This window comes from Stenella coeruleoalba (assembly GCF_951394435.1).
Source record: "Stenella coeruleoalba genome assembly, chromosome: 15".
Classification (NCBI taxonomy): domain Eukaryota; kingdom Metazoa; phylum Chordata; class Mammalia; order Artiodactyla; family Delphinidae; genus Stenella; species Stenella coeruleoalba.
Window position 1 is genome coordinate 11871746 of NC_137161.1, and position 20032 is coordinate 11891777.

The following is a 20032-nucleotide window of genomic DNA, read 5'->3' on the forward strand; positions in this document are numbered from 1 at the left end:
GGGAGGTAGAGGTGGGAGGGGGCAGATCAAGTCCTTACAGGACCTTGTAAGGACTTGGGCTGTGCTCTGAGTGAGGTGGAGCCATGGAGGGTTCTGAGCAGGATTCAGTAGAGGATCTGACTTAGGTTCTAGCAGGATTCTTCTGACAACTGCGGGGAGAATGGACTGCAGAGAGATGAGGGCAGAAGCCAGGAGACCAGGGAGGAGTAACAGCTCAGCTTGGGGGCTATTGGTAAGATGAAATGAAACCTGTCTCAATTCACCCAGCAGTGAGCAACAGCCCAAGGATTAGAATCAGACATTCTGGGTCCCAGCTCCACACTCTGCTCACTGCCTCACAAAACTCACATGTGCCCTGCACTCCTAGTTTGCACTTCCCTCTACTGACAAGCTCTCATCAATTCTTCACAGCAACCCCCTAAGGTAAAGTACAACTCTGACCTCTGTCCCCAGATAAGGAAGCGGGTTAAGAGAGGGTAAGTTCCCTGGCCAAGGTTTCCCAGGTGTAAGTGGGGTGGGGTGTGTGTAGGGAGTGGAGAGGGTGGAGTGAGGTCCAGACGCTTCCAGCTGGGAGCCCAGGTTCTCGCCAGTGCCCAGGGGTGGTCTCTTGCAGAGCCACTGGCACCAGAGGCCAACACCCTAAGCTCCAGGTAATGTGACAATGTCCACCATATTCTGAGCCCCTGCTGTGCTGCAGGTACACGTGGGTGACGTACACTTATTGTCCCTTACAGCAGTTGCAGATGAGGGACTCAGCGGGGTGCTCTGAGCTCTTGTGCCCCCTCCACTGTAGTTATTGAAGGTAAAATAGGGGGCGGTACAACCCCACTCCGCCCAGACCAACAGAATAGAAAACTAATGGACTCTAGCCCATCGGGGTGGGGTGGCGATGGGATGGGTGAGGGGCGGGGGGGCGGCTAGAGTGGTGGAGACTGTTTAGGTGGAATGTGGAGGAAAGGCCCTTCCAGTCCCCTCCCACCCCCAATCCCTCCTCTGCCACCGCTTGACCTCTCATCCTCACACTTTCTCTATCCCCATCACCCCTCCGTCCCCCCATATTCCCTTCCTTCCTCTTCCCCAAATCCCCCATTCCTCCCCAACACCCCCGCGTAACCCCTCCCTCCCTGCACATCCCTTCCCTTTCCCCTACACCATCCCTCCCGTCCCCTGCACCCACATTTTCCACGCACATCCCTCCCACCCTTTCCTGGGCCAGGGGTCGGAGCCTGTCCCGTAGAAGCTGAGCCGAACGGAGTCTCCAAGAGCCACCCCACCCACCCTTCTGGACCTGGGAGGGATCGCAGGCCCTGCCCCCGCCCGTAGGCGGGTGGGCGGGGGGAGAGGGAGGGGCGTGGGGGCGGGGTCGGCTCTGGGACTGGGTCCCCGTGGCCCCCGTGGCCCCCAAGCCAGGCCGGCCGCCTCCGGCGTTCCGCAGCCGCAGCCTGGTCGCCGGGCCTGCCATGTCCTGGGCCGTGGTCTTCGGGCTTCTGGCCGCGCTGCTACTGCTGCTGCTGCTGACCCGCCGGCGCACGCGGTGAGTGCCCCCCGCCCGGCCTACCCCCGGCTTCCCCCACCCCGGCCCGCCAGCGTCGCCCCCGGCCAGACAAAGGGTCGTCTCCGCTCAGGCCCGCGCCCCGGCTGCAACGAGGGGGTCGCCGAGCCAGCGGCAGGCCCACGTCGGAGCCCCCGCTCCAGTCCCCCGGGCAGGAGGGGATCCTCTTCCCACCGTCCCCTACACCCCCCGGGCGAGCCTGGAGGTGGGAGTCCAAGTGTCCGGCCGAAGGGGCTTCCGCGCCCCTCCCCCGCCCCGGCGAGGGGGCCAGGCCCAGAGGGCTTAAAGAGGGCTCAGAGTTGGGGAGACGCGCGCGGGAAGGTGCAGGGACGGGAGTCCCAGAGGGCTGCTCACCCACCGCACACACTCGCTCGGCCGGGGCGCGAGAAGCCCGGGCCTGGCCCAGAGAGCGGTGCCTGGGACCTGCAAGGGGGTTGCAGGTGAGAACCGAGAGTCACGGGTGCAGAGTGGGTGCGTGGACATGCTCGGTGTGACCCCCGGTGGAAGAAGCCCCCTCCCGCTCTTCAGCCTCTGTCTGGATCGTGCACCAACTCGGTGTCACCCCCCAGGCTTGCTCTCACCCCCATTACACAGACGGCAGAGTTGAGGCTGGGGAAGGCAGAGGCCCTGAGCGATGCCCTCTTACCGGCCCTGGAACCACCTTCCACGGGATTCCCCGATCCGGATGCAGGGGCTGAGTAGGCTCGGTATTTCCCTCTGCCAGAGAAACTCAGGCCCACAAAGGGGTCTCCCTTCTGCGGAGGTCTACTCGGGCAGAGTAGAACCAGAACCAAACGCCTCAGCTTCCTAGTCCCCAAGGTTCTCCTGCTCCCTTGAGAATCTGCGATTTAGGAGAAAAGTAAAACTCACCTATCTCAAATCAAGGAGATGGCAGTACAGATCTTGTTCTTTTTATAAAATATTTTAAAAACTAATTTGAATTGCACAAGGAATACATTCGACTTAAGCACTTATCCCATTGTAAATAAGACTGAAGCCCTACTAACCACTCTTCCGACAATTCAGGACCTCTACTGTTGATTAATTTGAGAGGAACCTCCCAGATCTTTTAAAAAGATTTTTTATTTTAGACTGGTTTTATATTTACAGAAAAGTTGTACAAAGAGTTCCCAAATACCCCTCACAGTTTCTGCTATTGTTAACCTCTTACATTATCATGGTACAGTCATAAAACTAAAAAAACCAACACTGGTCTGTTACGATTAACCAGACTCCAGACTTTATTTGAATTTCCTCAGTTTTTCCGTTAACGTCTTCTTTCTGAGCTAGGATCTCATCCGGGGTACTGCCTTTGGTTGTCATATCTCCTCAGCCTCCCAGCTGTTTTAAAAATTATCCTTATACGCATAGACATTAGCTCGTAGATAACACAGGGCGGTGGAAGTGTGGTGTGTGTGTGTTTAAATCAGAGTGTCTGCAAATTCCAGAAGTTTTCTGGAAACCTTTTATTTTTAAACAGTGTGTTAGTTGAATTTCCACACAGTGAGTTCACGATATTTTTCTTCAACCTCTGGACACCTTTCCAGGTGAAACTTAACACCATACATTCAATCATTTGCCTGGAAAAATGAAAACGAAAAAGGCTACAGATAAGTTTCCTTATAGAGAAATAAATTATTTTTCCTAAGTTGTCAGGCTTTTTGGAAACTCTGTACAGAGTTGTTTTCAGACTGTACCTTTGCTGTTTTCACTCCAGATTTTCGTTTTGACATCCGTCCATGTTGCTATGTGGAGATCTAATTCATTCTTTCGATTTTTTGTGTAGTATTCCATAGTATGAATAGGTGCAGGTTTCTTTTTTCCCTTCTATTCCTGTCCCTGTTGAGGGACTCAAGTTGTTTCCAGTGTTTTTGCTATTTCAGGCAATGTGCTGGGCTCATCCTGTGGGGCCTCCTAGTCTGTGCTTTTCTCTGGGGCAGATGAGGGCAGCCACAGAATACATGGATTCTGGGAGGCTGGGTACCTGGGTGCTTAGCATATGGAAACTCCCAGCCTCCAGGAATAAGAACAAGTTGAGTAACTGCTCTCTGCCTCAGTTTCCCAATCTTTATGCTGTTTTTCTTTTTGGCCACACCATACGGCATGCAGGATCTTAGTTCCCCAACCAGGGATCAAACCTGCGCCCCCTGCGGTGGAAGCGCAGTCTTAACCACTGGACCGCCAGAGAAGTCCAGTTTCCCAGTCTTTAAAATGGGAATGATGATGGAATTGCCTGGCAGTCTAGTGTTTAGGATTCCGTGCTTCCACTGCAGGGGGCACAGGTTCGATCCCTGGTCAGGGAACTAAGATCCCACAGGCCGCACGGCACTGCCAAAAAAAACCCAACAAAACAAAACAAAACAGGGAATGATGACGATAATAGTAGGTGAGAGTGGAATTGCTGGATTAGAAGGAATGCCAAACATTATTTTAGCTAATTCTTGCTATCAATCCAGAGAGCTAATTTGTCTTTGAGGGTGAGTTGTTGATTTGTATACCTGTGGACAGCTTAGCAGTTTCACCAGGTGGGGTACTGGGGAGAAGTGTGGGTATGGGAGTCACTGACAGTTGTGCGGGTGGTAGTGTGGACCCTGGGGAGGCAGAGTTGCGTGGACCCTTGGGAGACCCCACAGGGGCCGGAATTTAGGCCCCCGATCTCATTTTCTCCTAACTTGGAGATGGGGGCACTCTTGTTACCCCCATTTTACAGAGGAGGAAGGGAAGGCAGCGATCAGCCGTGTGGGCAGCAGCTGGGGATGAGAGGGTCACGCCCTGCATCCCTGCCTCAGAACAGTGAGAGTGTCCGTGAGGAAGGCTAGAGACCGCAGACCCCAAAATAGAGCCTCCTTCGCCCCCGCTGGCCTCTGGCTGAGTCACCCTGGAACGTGACCTGGGCCTCGGTTGGATTCAGGGCCCGGGGGCTGAAGGAACCTCTGGCACATCAGGAATCAGACGCCTGGGCTCCCAGCTTCCTGCCTTTGTCCACAGCTCCTTGGAACTTTTCAGGGGAAAGATGAGTGCTGCCAGAAATAACGCCAGGCTCGCTGGGGAGCTCCGGTGGCAGGCAGAGTGAAAGGCAGGGAAGGAAGCCCCACCCGCACCCCAAAGATGTCTTAGGGGAAGGTCTCAGGCCCTGCGCTTGGGAAGGTCGCTGGAACCTCTCTGTGTCTCAGTTTCCTCACCTGCAAAGTGGCTGTGCAGATGTCCACTTGGGGTGACTTGGGGCCAGGGTAGCATCAAGAGTGTGGGCTCTGCAGCCAGGCCTGCCTGGGTTAGAAACCCAGACCCTCCACGGTGGGCCCTCGGGCAAGTGGCTCAGCCCCTTCTGCGCCTCAGTTTCATCTGCTGTAAGATGGGCTTGATAGAAATACAATGCTTCCTTCCTCAAAGGATAACACAATCAGGGCTCATCAAGTATCAGCCATTATTCCCAAGCAAGGAAACCTTTGCACCTGGCATATAGCCGTTGCTCAAGAAATGGCACCCGGGAGTCGTATTGGTCCTGCTTCTCAGACCCACCCCAGCTGCTCCCTGGTTGCCAGGTGCCAAGCACTGTTCTATAGCCCCCTTCATCTTCATCACAGCCCAGTGTAGTCTGTAGTGTCGTCACTCCTCTTTTACAGGTGAGGAAACAGGCGTGGGGAAGCAAAGTCACACGGCCGGCAAGGAGCACTGCTGGGATTTGAAGCCAGGAAGTGTGGTGCTAAAGTCAGGCTCATGACAACCATCCTGCCCTCCTGCCTCTTGTGCAGAAATCGCCGCTGCCGTGTCCTGTCTCTGGGCTCAGACGTGGACTGGAAGAGGGCAGGTGCACGCTGGGCTCCTCCAGCCCTGTGCTGTGCCAGCCTTTAAACGGAGCCTTCAGGAGAAGCTGGCTCACAGAGAGGCGAGGGGAAAGGAAGGGTCCTGGCACGTCCCCAGCACCCCCTTGGAATCCCCGAGCTGCCCCTTTGCGAGTCTCCTCAATGATGGGCTCAGAGGCAGGGTGGGCGTGGGGCGAGAGGAGGAGGTGGGCGGGGGGAGGCATTTCCTAATGCCCTCAACCCTCGCCTCTGGTTCTGCTTCCATATTTCCCAAACTCTGGCCCTCAAATCTAGCCAGTCTCTCTGTCCACCACCTGTTCCCCGCTTTGGGTTATGTTGGGGGACAGTCAGACTGAGGAGGCAGGAGGCCATGGTGGAAGAACGTAGACAGGGAGGGGAAGAAGGATGAAGGGAAGGTGGTCCCCCCTGGACTTCTGGGGATGGCACAAAAACCCCCAACCTGGAAGTGGACGAGTCGGATGCTGGGCCTGGCTCCTGGAGGATCACAGCCTCCACTCCCACCGTAATTGCTTTAGTCTCCTGACACATCTCCCTCCCGCCTCTCGCTCTTGCAACCTTTATTTATTTTTTTGGCCGCACTGCGCAGCCTGCGGCATCTTAGTTCCCCGACCAAGGATTGAACCTGTGCCTCCTGCAGTGGAAGCGTGGAGTCCTAACCACTGGACCGCCAAGGAATTCCCTCTTGCAACCTTTTAAAAGCACAATCACATCACTTCCTAAATCCTACTTCCTAAATCACGTCACTTCCTAAATCACATCACTTCCTAAATCCTACCCTCCAGAGGGTTCCCACCACACTTGTAATAAAAGCCAGACTCTGTCCTCGGCCACTGGCCTTCTTGGTCCCCAGGTCATTTCCAGTCTTTCACCCCCACATCCTCCACTCCCGCCACAGCGGCTCCTGCTGTCTTGAGAACATCACCAAGTGCACTCTTGCCCCAGGGCCTTTGCACTTGCTGTTCCCTCTGCCTGTAAGGTTCTTCTCCCTGCTCTTCCTTCCAGTCTCTGCTCACATGGCATCTCCTTGGAAAGGCCCTCCCTGACCACCTTCTCTAAACTAGCACCTCCCCACTATCTCGTATCACCCTTCTTTCTTTTTTCTTTAATGAGATGTATTTCCCATACTATAAAACTCACCCTTTTAAAATATACAATTCAGTGGTTTTTAGTATAGCCACAGGGCTGTGCACCCATCACCACTGTCTAAATCTGGAATATGTTCATCACTCCAAAAAGAAACCTGGTACCCGTGAGCGGTCACTCTCCATTCCACCCTCCCCTCAGACTCTGGAAACCACGAATCTACTTCCTGTCCCCATTGATTTGCCTTCTCTGGACATTCATAGAAATAGAATCATACTCTATATGGCCTTTTGTGTCTGGCTTCTTTTACTCAGCATGATGGTCTTGAGGTGCTTCCAATTTGTAGCGTGAATCAGTACTTCACTCCTTTTCATGACTGAATAATGTTCCACCATATGAATACACCACATTGTGTTTATACATTCATCTGTCGGTGGACATTTGGGTTGGTACCACTTTGGGGCTATTATGATTAATGATACCACGAACAATAGTGTATAAGTTTATGTATGAACTTATGTTTTCAATTCTTTGGGATATATTGCTGGGTCATATAGTCACTCTTTTAATCTTTCAAGAAACTGTGAGACTAGTTTGCAGAGCAGCTGCACCATTATACGTTCCCACCAGAAATACATGAGGATTCCCATTTCTCCACAGTCTTCCCAGCACTTATTTCCTTTTTTTTTTTTTTTTTTAAACATTATGGCCATCTTAGTGGATTTGAAATGGTACTGCTTGTCATTTTGATTTTCATTTCCCCAATGACTAATGATGTTGAGAATCTTTTCATGTGCTTACTGGCCATTTGTATATCTTCCTTGGAGAGCTGTCCATTCAGATTCTTTTGTGCATTGTTAAATTGGGTTATTTGTCTTTTCATTGTCACGTTTTATCTCCTTTATTTTCTTCATCACACTTCTCGCTCTCTGAAATGATATTGCTTCTTTGTTTTCGTCTGTCTCCGCTTATTAGTATGTAAGCCCTGTGAGGTCAGGGCTCTCCACCTCATCTTCCCTGTTCACTCCTGTATCTCCAGCACCCAGGACGATGCCTGCTTCATAGTTAATATTTGGTGAAGGTGTGAATGGAGCCCCTCCCTCAGAGGGTGGTTGGGGAGGATGAGATGAGACATTCATATATCGAATGCTTGGCCAAGGGCAGGGCCCAGTGCAAGTGCAATGTCAGTTTGAGTATATTAGTTATCTCTTGCTGTGTAACAAATTACCATATAGTTGGGAGCTTAAAACAACACCCATTTATTAGCTCACACTTCAGTAGATCAGAAGTCCAGTACAGTGTGTCTGTGTTCTCTGTCCAGAGTCTTACAAGGCAGAAATTAAGGTGTTGGCCAGGCTGCCTTCCTATCAGGAACCTCCAGGGAAGAATCTGGCTGAATTCAGCTCCTTGCGGTTGTGGGACTGAGGTCCCCATTTCCTTGCTTGCTGTCAGCCAAGGTCCACTCATAGCCCCTAGAGGCCCCATGCATTCCTTGCCATGTGGCCCCTTCCATCTTCAAAGCCAGAAGCAAAGAATCTCCCTTACGCCAAATCTCAGTCTCTTTTGCCAGGAAGATCCCTGCCCCTTGTAAGCCCTGTCCTCCCCTGATTAGGTCAGGTCCACTAAGAAGAATCATCCTTTCTCAAAGTCAACTGTACCAGCTCCCTCACTCAGTTGTAGGTCATTGTAGTCATATTAGAATTCCATCCACCGTAGTGAGGTGTAGATATGTTATTAGATCCTCAGAGGAGTCCCTCTGCTCTCACAGATGAGATTTTGACCTTGAATATCACACACAACCTTCCTACCCCCTGGCTGAGCTACCTGTACCCCTGGGGCATCCCCACAGGCCACGGGCATGGCGTCTGGCCTCCTGAGAGACCTCAGATTCTGAGCTGGAGAGGGGCAGTCAGGGGTCAGCGACAGGGCAGTTCTTCTACCACTTCCTGCTATCCAGCCATGCTCTCCAGCCTTACCCTTTCCCGGTGGGCATGAGAGGAAGTGTGAGATGACCAGGACCCTGGTCCATGCTGGCTCATACAGAGAACTCTGTATCCTAATACCACTGGGTTCTGGAAGGTTCTCCTACCTGCAGAGAGGTGACCACCTTAACTGGACCCCCCAGTATGTACGAACATCAACTGGTACCCCAGCTTCTGCTCTCAGCCCCCTGTGGTCTATTCCCTACTCAGCAGCCAAAAGCCACTTGTAAAAACCAAAGCCAAATCCTGTGCCTCCTCTGCTTCGAACTCCGATGGCTCCCCCCTCACTCAGAGCAAAAGCTGAAGTCCTCAGAGCTGCCTGCAAGGCCCTGCATGGTCTGGCCCTGTTACTGCTCCGGCCTCACCTTCTACTGTACGCGCCTTGTTCCCACATCCAGCCACCCTGGCCTCCTCACTGTTCTTTGCACACACCAGGCATGATCCAGCTTAGGGGCCTCTGCACTTGTTCCCTCCGCTTGGAAGCTCTTCTTTTAGATACCCATGTGGCTCCCTCCCTCACGGCCTTCAGGTCTTTGGTCAAATGTCTCCTCAGGGAAGCCTTCCTCTCCACTGAAAATCTCACGCCACGCCCCACACTCTATCCTCTTCCCTGCTTTATCAAATGGTGATAAGTGCTGTGGCTTCTGCAGGCGACCTGGCGAGCCCCCACTGGACCTGGGCAGTATCCCCTGGTTGGGCTATGCTTTGGAGTTTGGAAAAGATGCCGCCAGCTTCCTCACTAGGATGAAGGAGAAGCATGGTGATATCTTTACTGTAAGTGCCTCTTTTGCCTCTTGGGAGGGAAGGGGATGAGCAGCTGGGCCTATTAAACCTGGTGTTTACTGATTTCTTCAATACCCATCCATACACTAACCATCCAGTGGTCCAGCCAACTTTCTATATGCCTATCCAACTGTACATCCAACGTTTATCTAACATTCATCCCTTCATTATCCCTCTAGCATCTTCCCAACATGCAGCTATGCAGTCATTTAATATTATCCAATACTTGGTGTGTTCATCTAACCGACCTCTATCCATTCATTCAACTTCCATCTGTCCCACATCTACCCATCCATCTAACATCTGTCCTTCTGCCTATCTGCCCAATATCTAAGCAGCCTTCTTCCGTCTTAATATCCATCCAATATTCATTCATATATTCCATTTCCATCAACCTCCATCTATCCACTCATTCGTCCATCTTTCTAAATATCTATCCAAAATCTGTCTCTCCATCCACTTGTCCATCATCTGTTCCTCTACCTGTCTACCCAATTTATCCAGCATTCTTCCACTCATGGACGTAGCATCCATCCAACTTTCAACCATGTATTCAGTTTCCACCAACTTCCATTCTTCTGCTTATCTGCCCATGTTTCCATCCATCTGCCACCACCACCCAGCATTTGATTATCTATCCTTTCAATATCCAATGTCTGTCCACTCTATATACATCTGTTTATATCTCTCTCCATCCACCACTTCAACATCCAAACAACCGTCACTCATCCACCCACCTTCCACGTCTCCTTCTAACTTGGAGGTTAGAAGTGAATCCAACATTCACCCTTCAATCTGTTTACCCAGTATCCACTTAGCATCCTGCCATCCATGTACCCAACATTCATTCATACATTTAGTTTGCAAGCACCCTCTAGCTGCCCATCCATCCATCTTTCCATCCAACATACATTCAATGATCTATCCTTCCATTTATCCACCCATCTAACCATCCATCCAACAGCATTTTTCTTGGATATTGGCTTGTATTTTATAAGAGAGTTTGATTACCATGACTCACAGACCACATTTTGAAAACAAGGCTAAGGCAGTGGGTAGTTGGAGTTGTGTGACCCCCTCCACACACATTTGAGGGAAAATGCCCTCACCCTTGTTGACTGCAGGATTATAGCTCTCCAGTGCTGTCTCCTTCCTGTCGTGAGCAGCATGTTACATACAGAGCTCAGCCTCCCAAAGAAGGTTTTGCTTTCACATCCACTAGCATTTATCCAACAACATCCATCCATCCTTCCTTCCTTTCTTCCATCCATTTATCCACTCATCCATCCATCCACCCACCCATACCTATAATATATCCATTTATCCACCGACATCCTCCCATCCATCCGTCTGTACATTCATCCATCCATCCCATCCATCCGTCCATCCACCTACGATGCACACACATCCATCTGCTGCTTCTGTGGGCAGACTCTCTCCTGGCTGCTGGAGATATGACATTAACCAAGATAGCCGTGGAAGATGCTTAAAAGTGAGGTGGTTAAGAGCATAACCTTTGGTTCAGAAAAAGTGCCGAATTCCTTTCCCAGCTCTGCCACTTCTCAGGTGTGTGGTCTTGGGCACGTTATACGCCTTATCACATTTCAGCTATAAATGGGTGAATGATGGTCCCTGCCTCACAGGGTGGTTGTGAGAGGTAGATGAGGGGACATTGTCTGTTAAGTAGCTGGTGGGGCCACTGCCTGTCACGGGGTAAGTCGACCTCAGAGAACTGCTGTTGTTCATAGTCGTACTCCTCACTCCATCCCTGCCAACTTCCCAGGTGCTGGTGGGGGGCAGGTATGTCACTGTCCTCCTGGACCCACACTCCTATGACATGGTGGTGTGGGAGCCTCGCACCAGGCTGGACTTCCACGCCTACGCCGTCTTCCTCATGGAGAGGATTTTCGACGTGCAGCTTCCGCATTACAGCCCCAGTGATGAAAAGTCCAAGATGAAACCGTGAGTGGCTGCAGATGGTACCCATGGGTGGGCCAGGGTGGGCGATCGGCTTCTACCCTCGTAGTTCAAGTCCTGTGTGAGCTGAGCTTGTTTCCACAACAGGTGTCCAGTAAAGACATTTCGTTTTGTGAAAACAAACAAAAACAAAACAAGAAACAACCCTAGAGAATTGGGCTGAAGAAGAACTCTTTACTTCCCAAGAGGCAGCTCTGATTTTTAGTAGAAGGAGACCAGGGTTGGGGTCAGCTAGACCTAGATTCAAATCCCAGCTTTCCCACTGCCTAGCTTTGTGACTTTGGGCAAACCACACCCCCGCACCGAGCCTCTGTTTCCACATCTGTCAAATAAAGGGAGGTGGTGGGGTGATTAATGTTTTTGAGTCCATACTCTGTGCCAGGCATCATGCATGATCTCATGAGTCTTCACAGCAATGCTGGAGGGTAACTTACAGCCCCATTTTATAGATGAGGACACGGGGCTCAGAGAAGAGAAGTGACTTGCCCGAGGTCACACAGCTAGGAAGTGGTGCAGGTCCTGAAACATAAGTAATACTTACAAAAGGACCTGTGAGGGCATTTACCCTGTATTCGTTCATACACTGGTCGCCATCCTAGATGCAGGAGCACAGAATGACGCCAACCTCCCTCTGAAGACACCTGCCAAATGCCAGGTGTTTGATAGGCACGTGTTCATATCTGTGCAACAGCTTCAGAGGTAGGTATTTTTATCCATATTTTACAGATGAGGAAACAGAGGTTCAGAGAAGTGAAGTGACTTACCCAAGGTCTACTGCTAGTAAGCGTCAGAGCTGGGATTTGAACCCAGGTCTGCAGACTCCACAGCCCATTCTCCTCCCACCGAGATACTGAGGAAGTAAGACTCTGCATCCTCCCCTAAAGAGTGCACACGGTCTGATGGGCATCTTTAGCGATCTCTCTCCAGGAAGACTCACCTCCTGGAGTCAGGAAAAGCATCTAGAAAGCCGGGTTTTGCAGGACTGCTAAAGCTGAGGAAAGGCCAGCCTCATGAGGTGAACATGGATGAGAGACAATGCTCAGTCTGACCTTGGCTTTGTGGGACAACTGCTAGGAGTATTCCTGAGCCTGAGTGTCCTGGGTCCTGCTATTCTAGGGATTCCATTAGCAACAAGAGTCCACAGTTCACTGCATCCTACCCCCCTACCCAGGGAGGATCCCAGTTTCCTCCAGTGTCTACCCTCGAGAGTTTCTGGGCATTTCTCAAAAGCTGGCATGAGGTCTTCTGGGCATGGCTGCCACATCTATTGGGGGCTCCTGTCTCTGTCAAGGACTAGTGCTTGGAGTGGAGTCAAGGGAACAGCTGGAGCAGGGTTGATCACTGTGTCAGCTCCCATGTATTAAGCACTTACAATGTGCCAAGCGCTATGTTAAGCCCTTCACACACAGTATCTCACATGGGTCGTATCTATTGTTTTTCCAACAGTGAAACATCCCAAAGCTTTTATTACCTGGAAGTTCACGGAACCCCTCTGGAGGCTTTCCCGTCTTGAATTATCCAAGAACCCAGGGGCTTATTCAGTCTAAAGGAGTCCATCCTATGTCCAAACAGCAGATGGCGACAGAGAGCCAGAGCACCTGATGGGCACACTAGCACTGGTCTTGTTGCTGCCACAAGGTGTCGCTGTTGAACACCGGCTCTGCACCACCCCATGGACGCTTCGCTCGATGCAGTGGGGTCCTTTATGGTTTAGATCCTTGTGCAGTGTAGAGGGGCCTTAAACTTAGATAGAAGATCCCATCTTTCCTGGCTTCTAATCATACATTCAGTCATGGCTCAATATTGACTGTACTGTGGGGGCTCAGTACAGAGGGGCTTCTGGCTTCAGCCACATGCTCTCCCAGAACTGGTCCTCTCCTCAGACTCCTAGGTACTCAACGACAAGACCAGATCGCCAGCCAGATTGCCTTATTCCTCATGGAGCATTCACTTGGAGTCATGTTTATTAGCAATCCTTGGTCCAGGACACTTTATCCAAACAGGTCTCCCTAACTTTGGATCTCAAGGAGAAAGGGCTGGTTTCTTAGTTCTCTCTCTTCTGCAAGTCTGTGGGTTCCTTATCCAAGCTCATGTGCCCCGAGAGGGGATGGCTATTATGTTTAAAAGTTCAGACTCTGGAGTTGGGCAGATCAGGGTTTCAGTCCCAGCTGTATCACTTACTGGCTGTGTGACCTTGGCAAATCACTTTCCTCTCTGTCCCTGAGTCTCTCCATCTGTAAAACGGGTATCATAATAGTAACTGTTATCCCTGGGGCTGTCAAAAGATGAAATGAGATCATTGTGCTTGGCAAAATTAATAATAACTATCGTCATTGTGGATGATGATAGAAATAATATTTTGTTTAAGCCAATCTTCCAAAAGCCCTCATTGCCACTGAGGCACTGGAGCCCTGGGACTCTGAGGTTTGGCCAAGGAGGTGCCTGTGTGCATATATATATATTTTTGGAAGCTACCCTCTCACACCTTGGTTCCTTGCCCCAGGACTCTCCTCCACAAAGAGCTCCAGGCGCTCACGGAAGCCATGTATACCAACCTCCACACTGTCCTGCTGGGTGACACCATGGAAGCAGGCAGTGGCTGGCATGAGATGGGACTCCTCGAATTCTCCTACAGCTTCCTGCTCAGGTGAGCCCAGCACTCTGGACCAGCCATTAATAGTGGCCAAGGGAACCAGGAGGACTTTGTGGTTGGGGAAGCAGTTCGGGATGCTCCAAAGCAAAGGCTGCAAGGCGACATTTTGTATCTGGGACTCTTGAGTGGTCGCCTGACTCAGCCTGTGAGCTGTAAAGGAGACACAGGCCAGAAAAGGGGCCTTGCTGGTCACCCAGATGCTTGGTGAGAGGGCCAGTGTGGCTGGAGCCTAATGAGCCAAGGAGGTTGGGCGGGGGGATGAGGTCAGAGAAACTGGCAGAAACCGGGTCTCACAGAGCCTCAAGGCCATGGAAGGCTTTGGAATTTATTCTAAGTGAGATGAGTGACATTGGGGGTTTAAGCAGGGGTATGACACCATTGGACTTAGAGTTGGTTTTTTTTTTTTTAAAAGGAATTCCTTTTTATTTATTTATTTATTTATGGCTGTGTTGGGTCTTCATTTCTGTGCACGGGCTTTCTCTAGTTGCGGCAAGCGGGGGCCACTCTTCATCGCAGTGCGCGGGCCTCTCACTATCGCGGCCTCTCTTGTTGCGGAGCACAGGCTCCAGACGTGCAGGCTCAGTAGTTGTGGCCCACGGGCCTAGTTGCTCCGCGGCATGTGGGATCTTCCCAGACCAGGGCTCGAACCCGTGTCCCCTGCATTGGCAGGGAGATTCTCAACCACTGCGCCACCAGGGAAGCCCAGACTTAGAGTTTTAAAAGCTCTCTTTGGCTGCCAGACAGAGACTAGACCATAGTTCGGGTGGGTGGCAATGAAAGGGAGGCAGGGGGACCTGTTAGGAGGCTGTTTTAGTTGCCCAGGTGAGACAGAATGGTGGCCTGGACCAGGCGATGGCAAGAATTTGGGTAGCTTTGGGGGATGGGGTCGGTGGGACCTGCTGGTGGATTTGACTGCGTGGTGGCAGGGATGGAGGAGCATGGCCACAGGCAGTGAGGGAAGGAGAGCCAGTAGTTTTTGGTGGCATCCCTAATGACCAGCATCTCATACAAGCGAGACATTTCAACCGCTCCAAAAAATTACAGCAACACAGTTTGAAGATAAAGGACAGGCATTTGCTGACACATATGGGCACACAGGAATATTTATGACGTGTGTGTGTTCTTGTAGGCTCAGTGTGCGCTAATACATTTAATCCTCACAACAACTCTGTGAAGCGGGTACTTTACAAACCCCATTTGACAGATGAGATAACTAAGGCCTGGAGATTCTAAGTCATTTGCCCAGAGTCCCATGGTTGGGGTCCTGGCAGGGCTGGCTGCAGAGCCTACACTCTCAAGCACGACCCTTGGTGTGTCGCCTTTTTCTCATTTCACCCTGGAGTGGTGCAGATACCATCAAGGGCTGTGATTGGTCTGGGTGATGCAGGTCTGGTCTACCCTGTCATATGGTGTGGAGACTGAGGTCCAGAGAGGGGCCGCTAAAACCACCCAGCAAGTTCACAGCAGGGCACTCCCAGGTCTCCTAGCTCCTGCCATCCCGTATCCTTGTGCGGGCAAAGAAGTCAGAGAAGAAGCTGAGGCACTGGGGGAGGTGGGGGCCACGCGGTGGCAGCTGGGTCCGTTTAGGTTCATGGTAACAGCAGGCACAGTGCAGGAGGGCAGACGTAAATGGATCCCTGTGTCTTCAGGGCCTGAGCCCCGGGCTGCAGCTCCTGCCTCCTTGGGCCTTTTCATCGCCATCTGCAGCCCCTGAAATAGAAAGGCAGTGGGCAAGTTGGATGACAGTCACACGGGTACAGAGGTGTGTGTTCACGTAGCCCGAGACCGTGAGATTCCAACCTGTCCTGTGTGGGCCCCTGCCTCACTCAGTCACATCCAGAGTTCTAACTCTGATTCCACTGGTGTCATCTCACCAGCCTCCTTGCTGCCCCTGGAACAGGCCAGGCATGCTCCCAACTCACGGCCCTTGCAGTTTCTGTTCCCTTGCTCAAGAATGCTCTTCCCTATATGTCAGCATGGCTCCCGCCTCACTTCATTCAAGTCTCATCTCAAGGGTCACCTGCTCAGGGAGGTCTTTCCTGCCACCCCATTTAATATGATGGCCCCCTCATTACCCGGCCCATTCCAGCTTTTTCTTTATGGCTCCTAGCGCCACCTGTAGGTCATGTGTGTATTTATAGGCCGTGTAATTATTTATTGCCGGTCTTCAGCTGTGCCAGGTGTTATTTTGATGTGGAGGCGCCACAGGAAGGGCCTTCGTGTCCACAGCGTGAAACCTCGTGGTCTTCCTGGTTTTCTTGTCTTTTGGGGAGGGGTTATTTTTCATTGCCTATTTTTGGTAGATATTTTATCTAAGGAACTAGTTTTCTGCTTTAAGGAAAAAACCAGTGCAAGTAGGATGACAAATGGTGACAGGTGTTTAACTGCAGTGTCACAGAGACCGCAGGGCCTGGGGAGGACCGTCTGACCCTGCCAGCTTGTTTCCGTCTAAGAGGGGTGGCCGTGACTCCACTTCTGCCCAGGGCTGCCAGGCGGGACTGTAGGCTGCCAGTGGTCAGGCTTTCTCCTTTTTCAAAATGAGATGGAGGGGGAAATGCAGAGTTTGTATGAATTTCCCCAATTGTTTAAATATGCATTCGGTTGTTTTTAGGAAAACTCTATTAACCAAACAAAACACGTTTCTGGACTGAATCCAGATTGTGGACTGCGCCTTTACAACTTCTGCCATAAGGAGACTGAGGACATTCTTCTGAAGAAGAGGGATCCAGGGAGGAAAAGGAGGAGGGAATTCCTTCCGGGCTGATGCAGAGGCATCAGTAGGGCCGACGGGTTAGACTCTATAGGTAGCTCGTTTCAGCTGTTCTGAAGGAAGGATTCCTCCTTTTAGTCCAGTGGGATGGGCAGGTCTTGAACTTGCCATCTCTGGGGGGCATGGAGGCCAAAACTGGATGAGGGGAAGGTGAGTGGGATGCAGGGAAAAGGTGGGACAGTAGCTTGGATAACTGAGCTCAGAATCATGGTGACCCCATATTTTCTTCCAATATCAGTGTTCTCAGGATTAAGTTCTCACTATCCATGCATCCATCCACCCATCCTCCCTCCCATCCTTCCATTCATCCATTGATAGAAAATTAATTGAAGACCTACTACGTGTCTACACTGTGTGAATGAGGGACAAAGTGGGGACCAGACAGGCCTTTCTCAGCCCCATCCTCCCTCATTCCTGCTTCTTTCCTCTCCTTCTCCGGAAAATCCCTGTCCTGGGAGACCCAGGAGGGCCTGAGGGGGCTGCATCAGGGCTTCACGGTGTCTCTCTCAGAAGTCCTGGCCCCTCTCACCACGTGGAAAAAGTGAAAACCTGTGGTTTTCCTCCCAGGACTGAGGCCAGTGGGGCTGGACTCCTGGAGCATTAAAAAGTGGCTGGTGGGGCTTCCCTGGTGGCGCAGTGGTTGAGAGTCCGCCTGCCGATGCAGGGGACGCGGGTTCGTGCCCCGGTCCGGGAAGATCCCACATGCCGCAGAGCGGCTGGGCCCGTGAGCCATGGCCGCTGAGCCTGCGCGTCCAGAGCCTGTGCTCCGCAACGGGAGAGGCCACAGCAGTGAGAGGCCCGCGTACCGCAAAAAAAAAAAAAAAAAAAAAAATTGGCTGGTGGTGAAAACATTTCCTGTGAGAGCATTCCTGCGGGCTGTGTGTGTGTGTGTGTGTGTGTGTGTGTGTGTGTGTGTGTGTGTTTTGAGTGTGTGTGTGCAGACTCCCAGGGTGCTCCGCGCCGGCCCCTCACTCTCCAGTCCAGCACCTGGGCCGGCAGTACCTGGCAGCGCCCTGACCTGGCTGTGGTTGCTCCCTTGGCCCTGGGCCTTTGCGGGGACCGTGCCCTCTGCCCGAACCCCTTTCCCCTGCTTATCCTGCAGGTCTCAGCTCAGACCTGCCTCCTCCAGGGAGCCCACCCTGACTCCATCTCCAGGGGCAGGAGCCTCCTTTCCTGATCGGTGCCCCCATCTTGCCCCACTGGCCACCCCTCACTCTGCTCTGCTCGCCAGCCTCCGGGTAGCGCCTCCACACTCTGCCTCCTTCCCGCCGCAAGAGGTTGGCTCTTCCCTGCGCCTCAGGCCCCTCCCTCTGCTCCTCCCACGCTGGCTCCTTCTCATCCTTCACCGAGAGCCCCTCCCCACCCCCTCCCTCTTTGTCCCTCCCTCTGAGCCCCAGCTGACCTATGACTCATCCACTCATTTCTCTGTATGTCTGTCTCCCTCATTAGAGTGTTGGCTCCATGGGTGTGTGAGGGTTTTGTCTGTTTTCTTCTCTGCTGACGCTGTGGCCCAGAGAGGTCCCTGACACATGGTAGGAAAATCAGGTGCTCCTCAGGTGTACAAATGAAGAAAACGTGTAGGCAGCCCTGGGAGGGTTCGGCCGGGAGTATCCAAAGACAACCCCCTGACCAGCTGTTTGCCGCCCCCAGAGCCGGCTACCTGACTCTGTACGGTGTCGAGGCACCGCCACACACCCAGGAGAGCCAGGCCCAGGACCGCGTCCACTCAGCCGACGTCTTCCACACCTTTCGCCAGCTTGACCTGCTGCTCCCCAAACTGGCACGTGGCTCCCTGTCAGTGGGTAAGCGCCATGGGGGCCCTGGTGGGTGGTGGGGCTAATGGAGGGACCCAGAGAGGGAGGATCATAGACAACATAGGAGGAAAGATGTTCTAATGCCCTTAAAGGTAGTGAGATCCCCGTCACTGGGGTATGCAAGAGCAGAGTGGTGGGGAGGCAGGGCTTGGACTAGAGCTGGGGTTCCTGGTGGAAATTCTGATACAGCACATCTAGAGTGGGGCCTGGGGACCTTGAGTGTGTGTGTGTGTGTGTGTGTTTGTGTATGCTCCTTTTCTAGTTTTATGATTTAATTTGCTCTAGAATTTTTTACAAGTAGTTTTTGCTGATTATAAGAAATTCAAGCCATATAGAATAACTTAAAGGGAACAATAAAAGAATTCTCCAACTTCTCCCCATCCCAGCCCACCACTCCCACTCCCATCCACAGAGGTGACCATTATTACTAGCTTGGAGTATATCCTGCAGAATTCTCTCTAAACACACACACACACACACACACACACACACAGAGTTGTGTGTCATTTTTTTTCTATTTTTAAGGTTTTTAATTTCTCTTTTTTACTGAGGTATAATTTATGCACAGGAAAGCACACAGGTCCTAAATGCACAGCTTAGAGGTAAATCTAAACTTTTTATGCCCTTTCGCAGTCAGTATCCACCCCCCAGAGCTAGCCACTGTATGGATTTCTTTCACCTCAGCTTAGTTTTACCTGTTCTTACACTTCCTTTAAAACGAATCATACAACATGTGCCCTTTCATGTCTGATTTCTTTCACTCAGCTTCATGTGTGTAAGATTCATGCAGGTTGAATGTACCTATAGTTCTTTTTCATTGCTGTGAAGTATTTCATTAGTGTAATAACCACAATTTGTCATCCATTCCTGGTTGGTGGACATCTTGGTGGGTTCTGGTTTCTGGTTGGGTTAGCTTGTTACGAACATTCTTGAGCGTGTCTTTCTGAGCACACATGCCTTCTTTTTTCTTAGTTGTCAGCCCTGTGCTTTTATAACATCGACCTAGCACACTGGAGAGGCATTGTTCTGCTACTTAGCATTTTCACTGAACTCCACATCTAGAACTTTCCACATCGGTTTGTAAAAACCCACGTCATTCATTTCTGTGGACTCAATATTGGTAAAGAGCTTCCTGCTGGATTCAGAGTGCCAGGGCCATAGGAACCACTGGACTGCATTCTTCCCTGGCCACTGTGTCTCAGACTTCCCCAGTGAGAAGAATCCTCTGGGGTCCTCGTTAATAAGACAAGTCACCCAGCCCCATCATGGTCCATTTGAATCTGAATCTCCAGTGAGGCTGGGACACTGCATATATGACAGGTGCTGTAGGAAGGCTGAGAAATAACTGTGTGTCCTGGTCTCAGGTACTTGCAACAAGACCTGAATTCAAATCCCTACTGTGCTGCTTCCTTGCTGGTGATTTGGGGCAAGTTACTTAACTTCTTTTTTTTTTTTAATTAATTAATTTAAAATTTTTTGGCTGCATTGGGTCTTTGTTACTGCGCACAGGCTTTCTCTAGTTGCAGCAACTGGGGGCTACTCTTCGCTGGAGTGCACGGGCTTCTCACTGTGGTGGCTTCTCTTGTTGCAGAGC

At 51.5% G+C, this 20032-nt stretch overlaps 1 protein-coding gene across 3 annotated transcripts in view; it reads left to right on the plus strand.

Annotated features, from left to right (window-relative positions):
• Positions 1 to 1294: 1294 nt before the first annotated feature.
• Positions 1295 to 20032, plus strand: part of PTGIS (prostaglandin I2 synthase) — a 53709-nt gene continuing 34971 nt past the window's right edge. For 2 of the 3 annotated variants that reach the window (XM_079944455.1, XM_079944456.1), the window contains exons 1-5: positions 1295 to 1534; positions 9092 to 9215; positions 11008 to 11186; positions 13705 to 13848; positions 18275 to 18426. In XM_079944455.1, the coding sequence (XP_079800581.1) occupies positions 1461 to 1534; positions 9092 to 9215; positions 11008 to 11186; positions 13705 to 13848; positions 18275 to 18426 (673 nt within the window). In that variant the 5' untranslated portion in view covers positions 1295 to 1460. Of the gene's footprint in view, positions 1535 to 9091; positions 9216 to 11007; positions 11187 to 12123; positions 12217 to 13704; positions 13849 to 18274; positions 18427 to 20032 lie in introns of those variants that run through there. The other variant, XM_079944457.1, reaches the window with a different exon arrangement.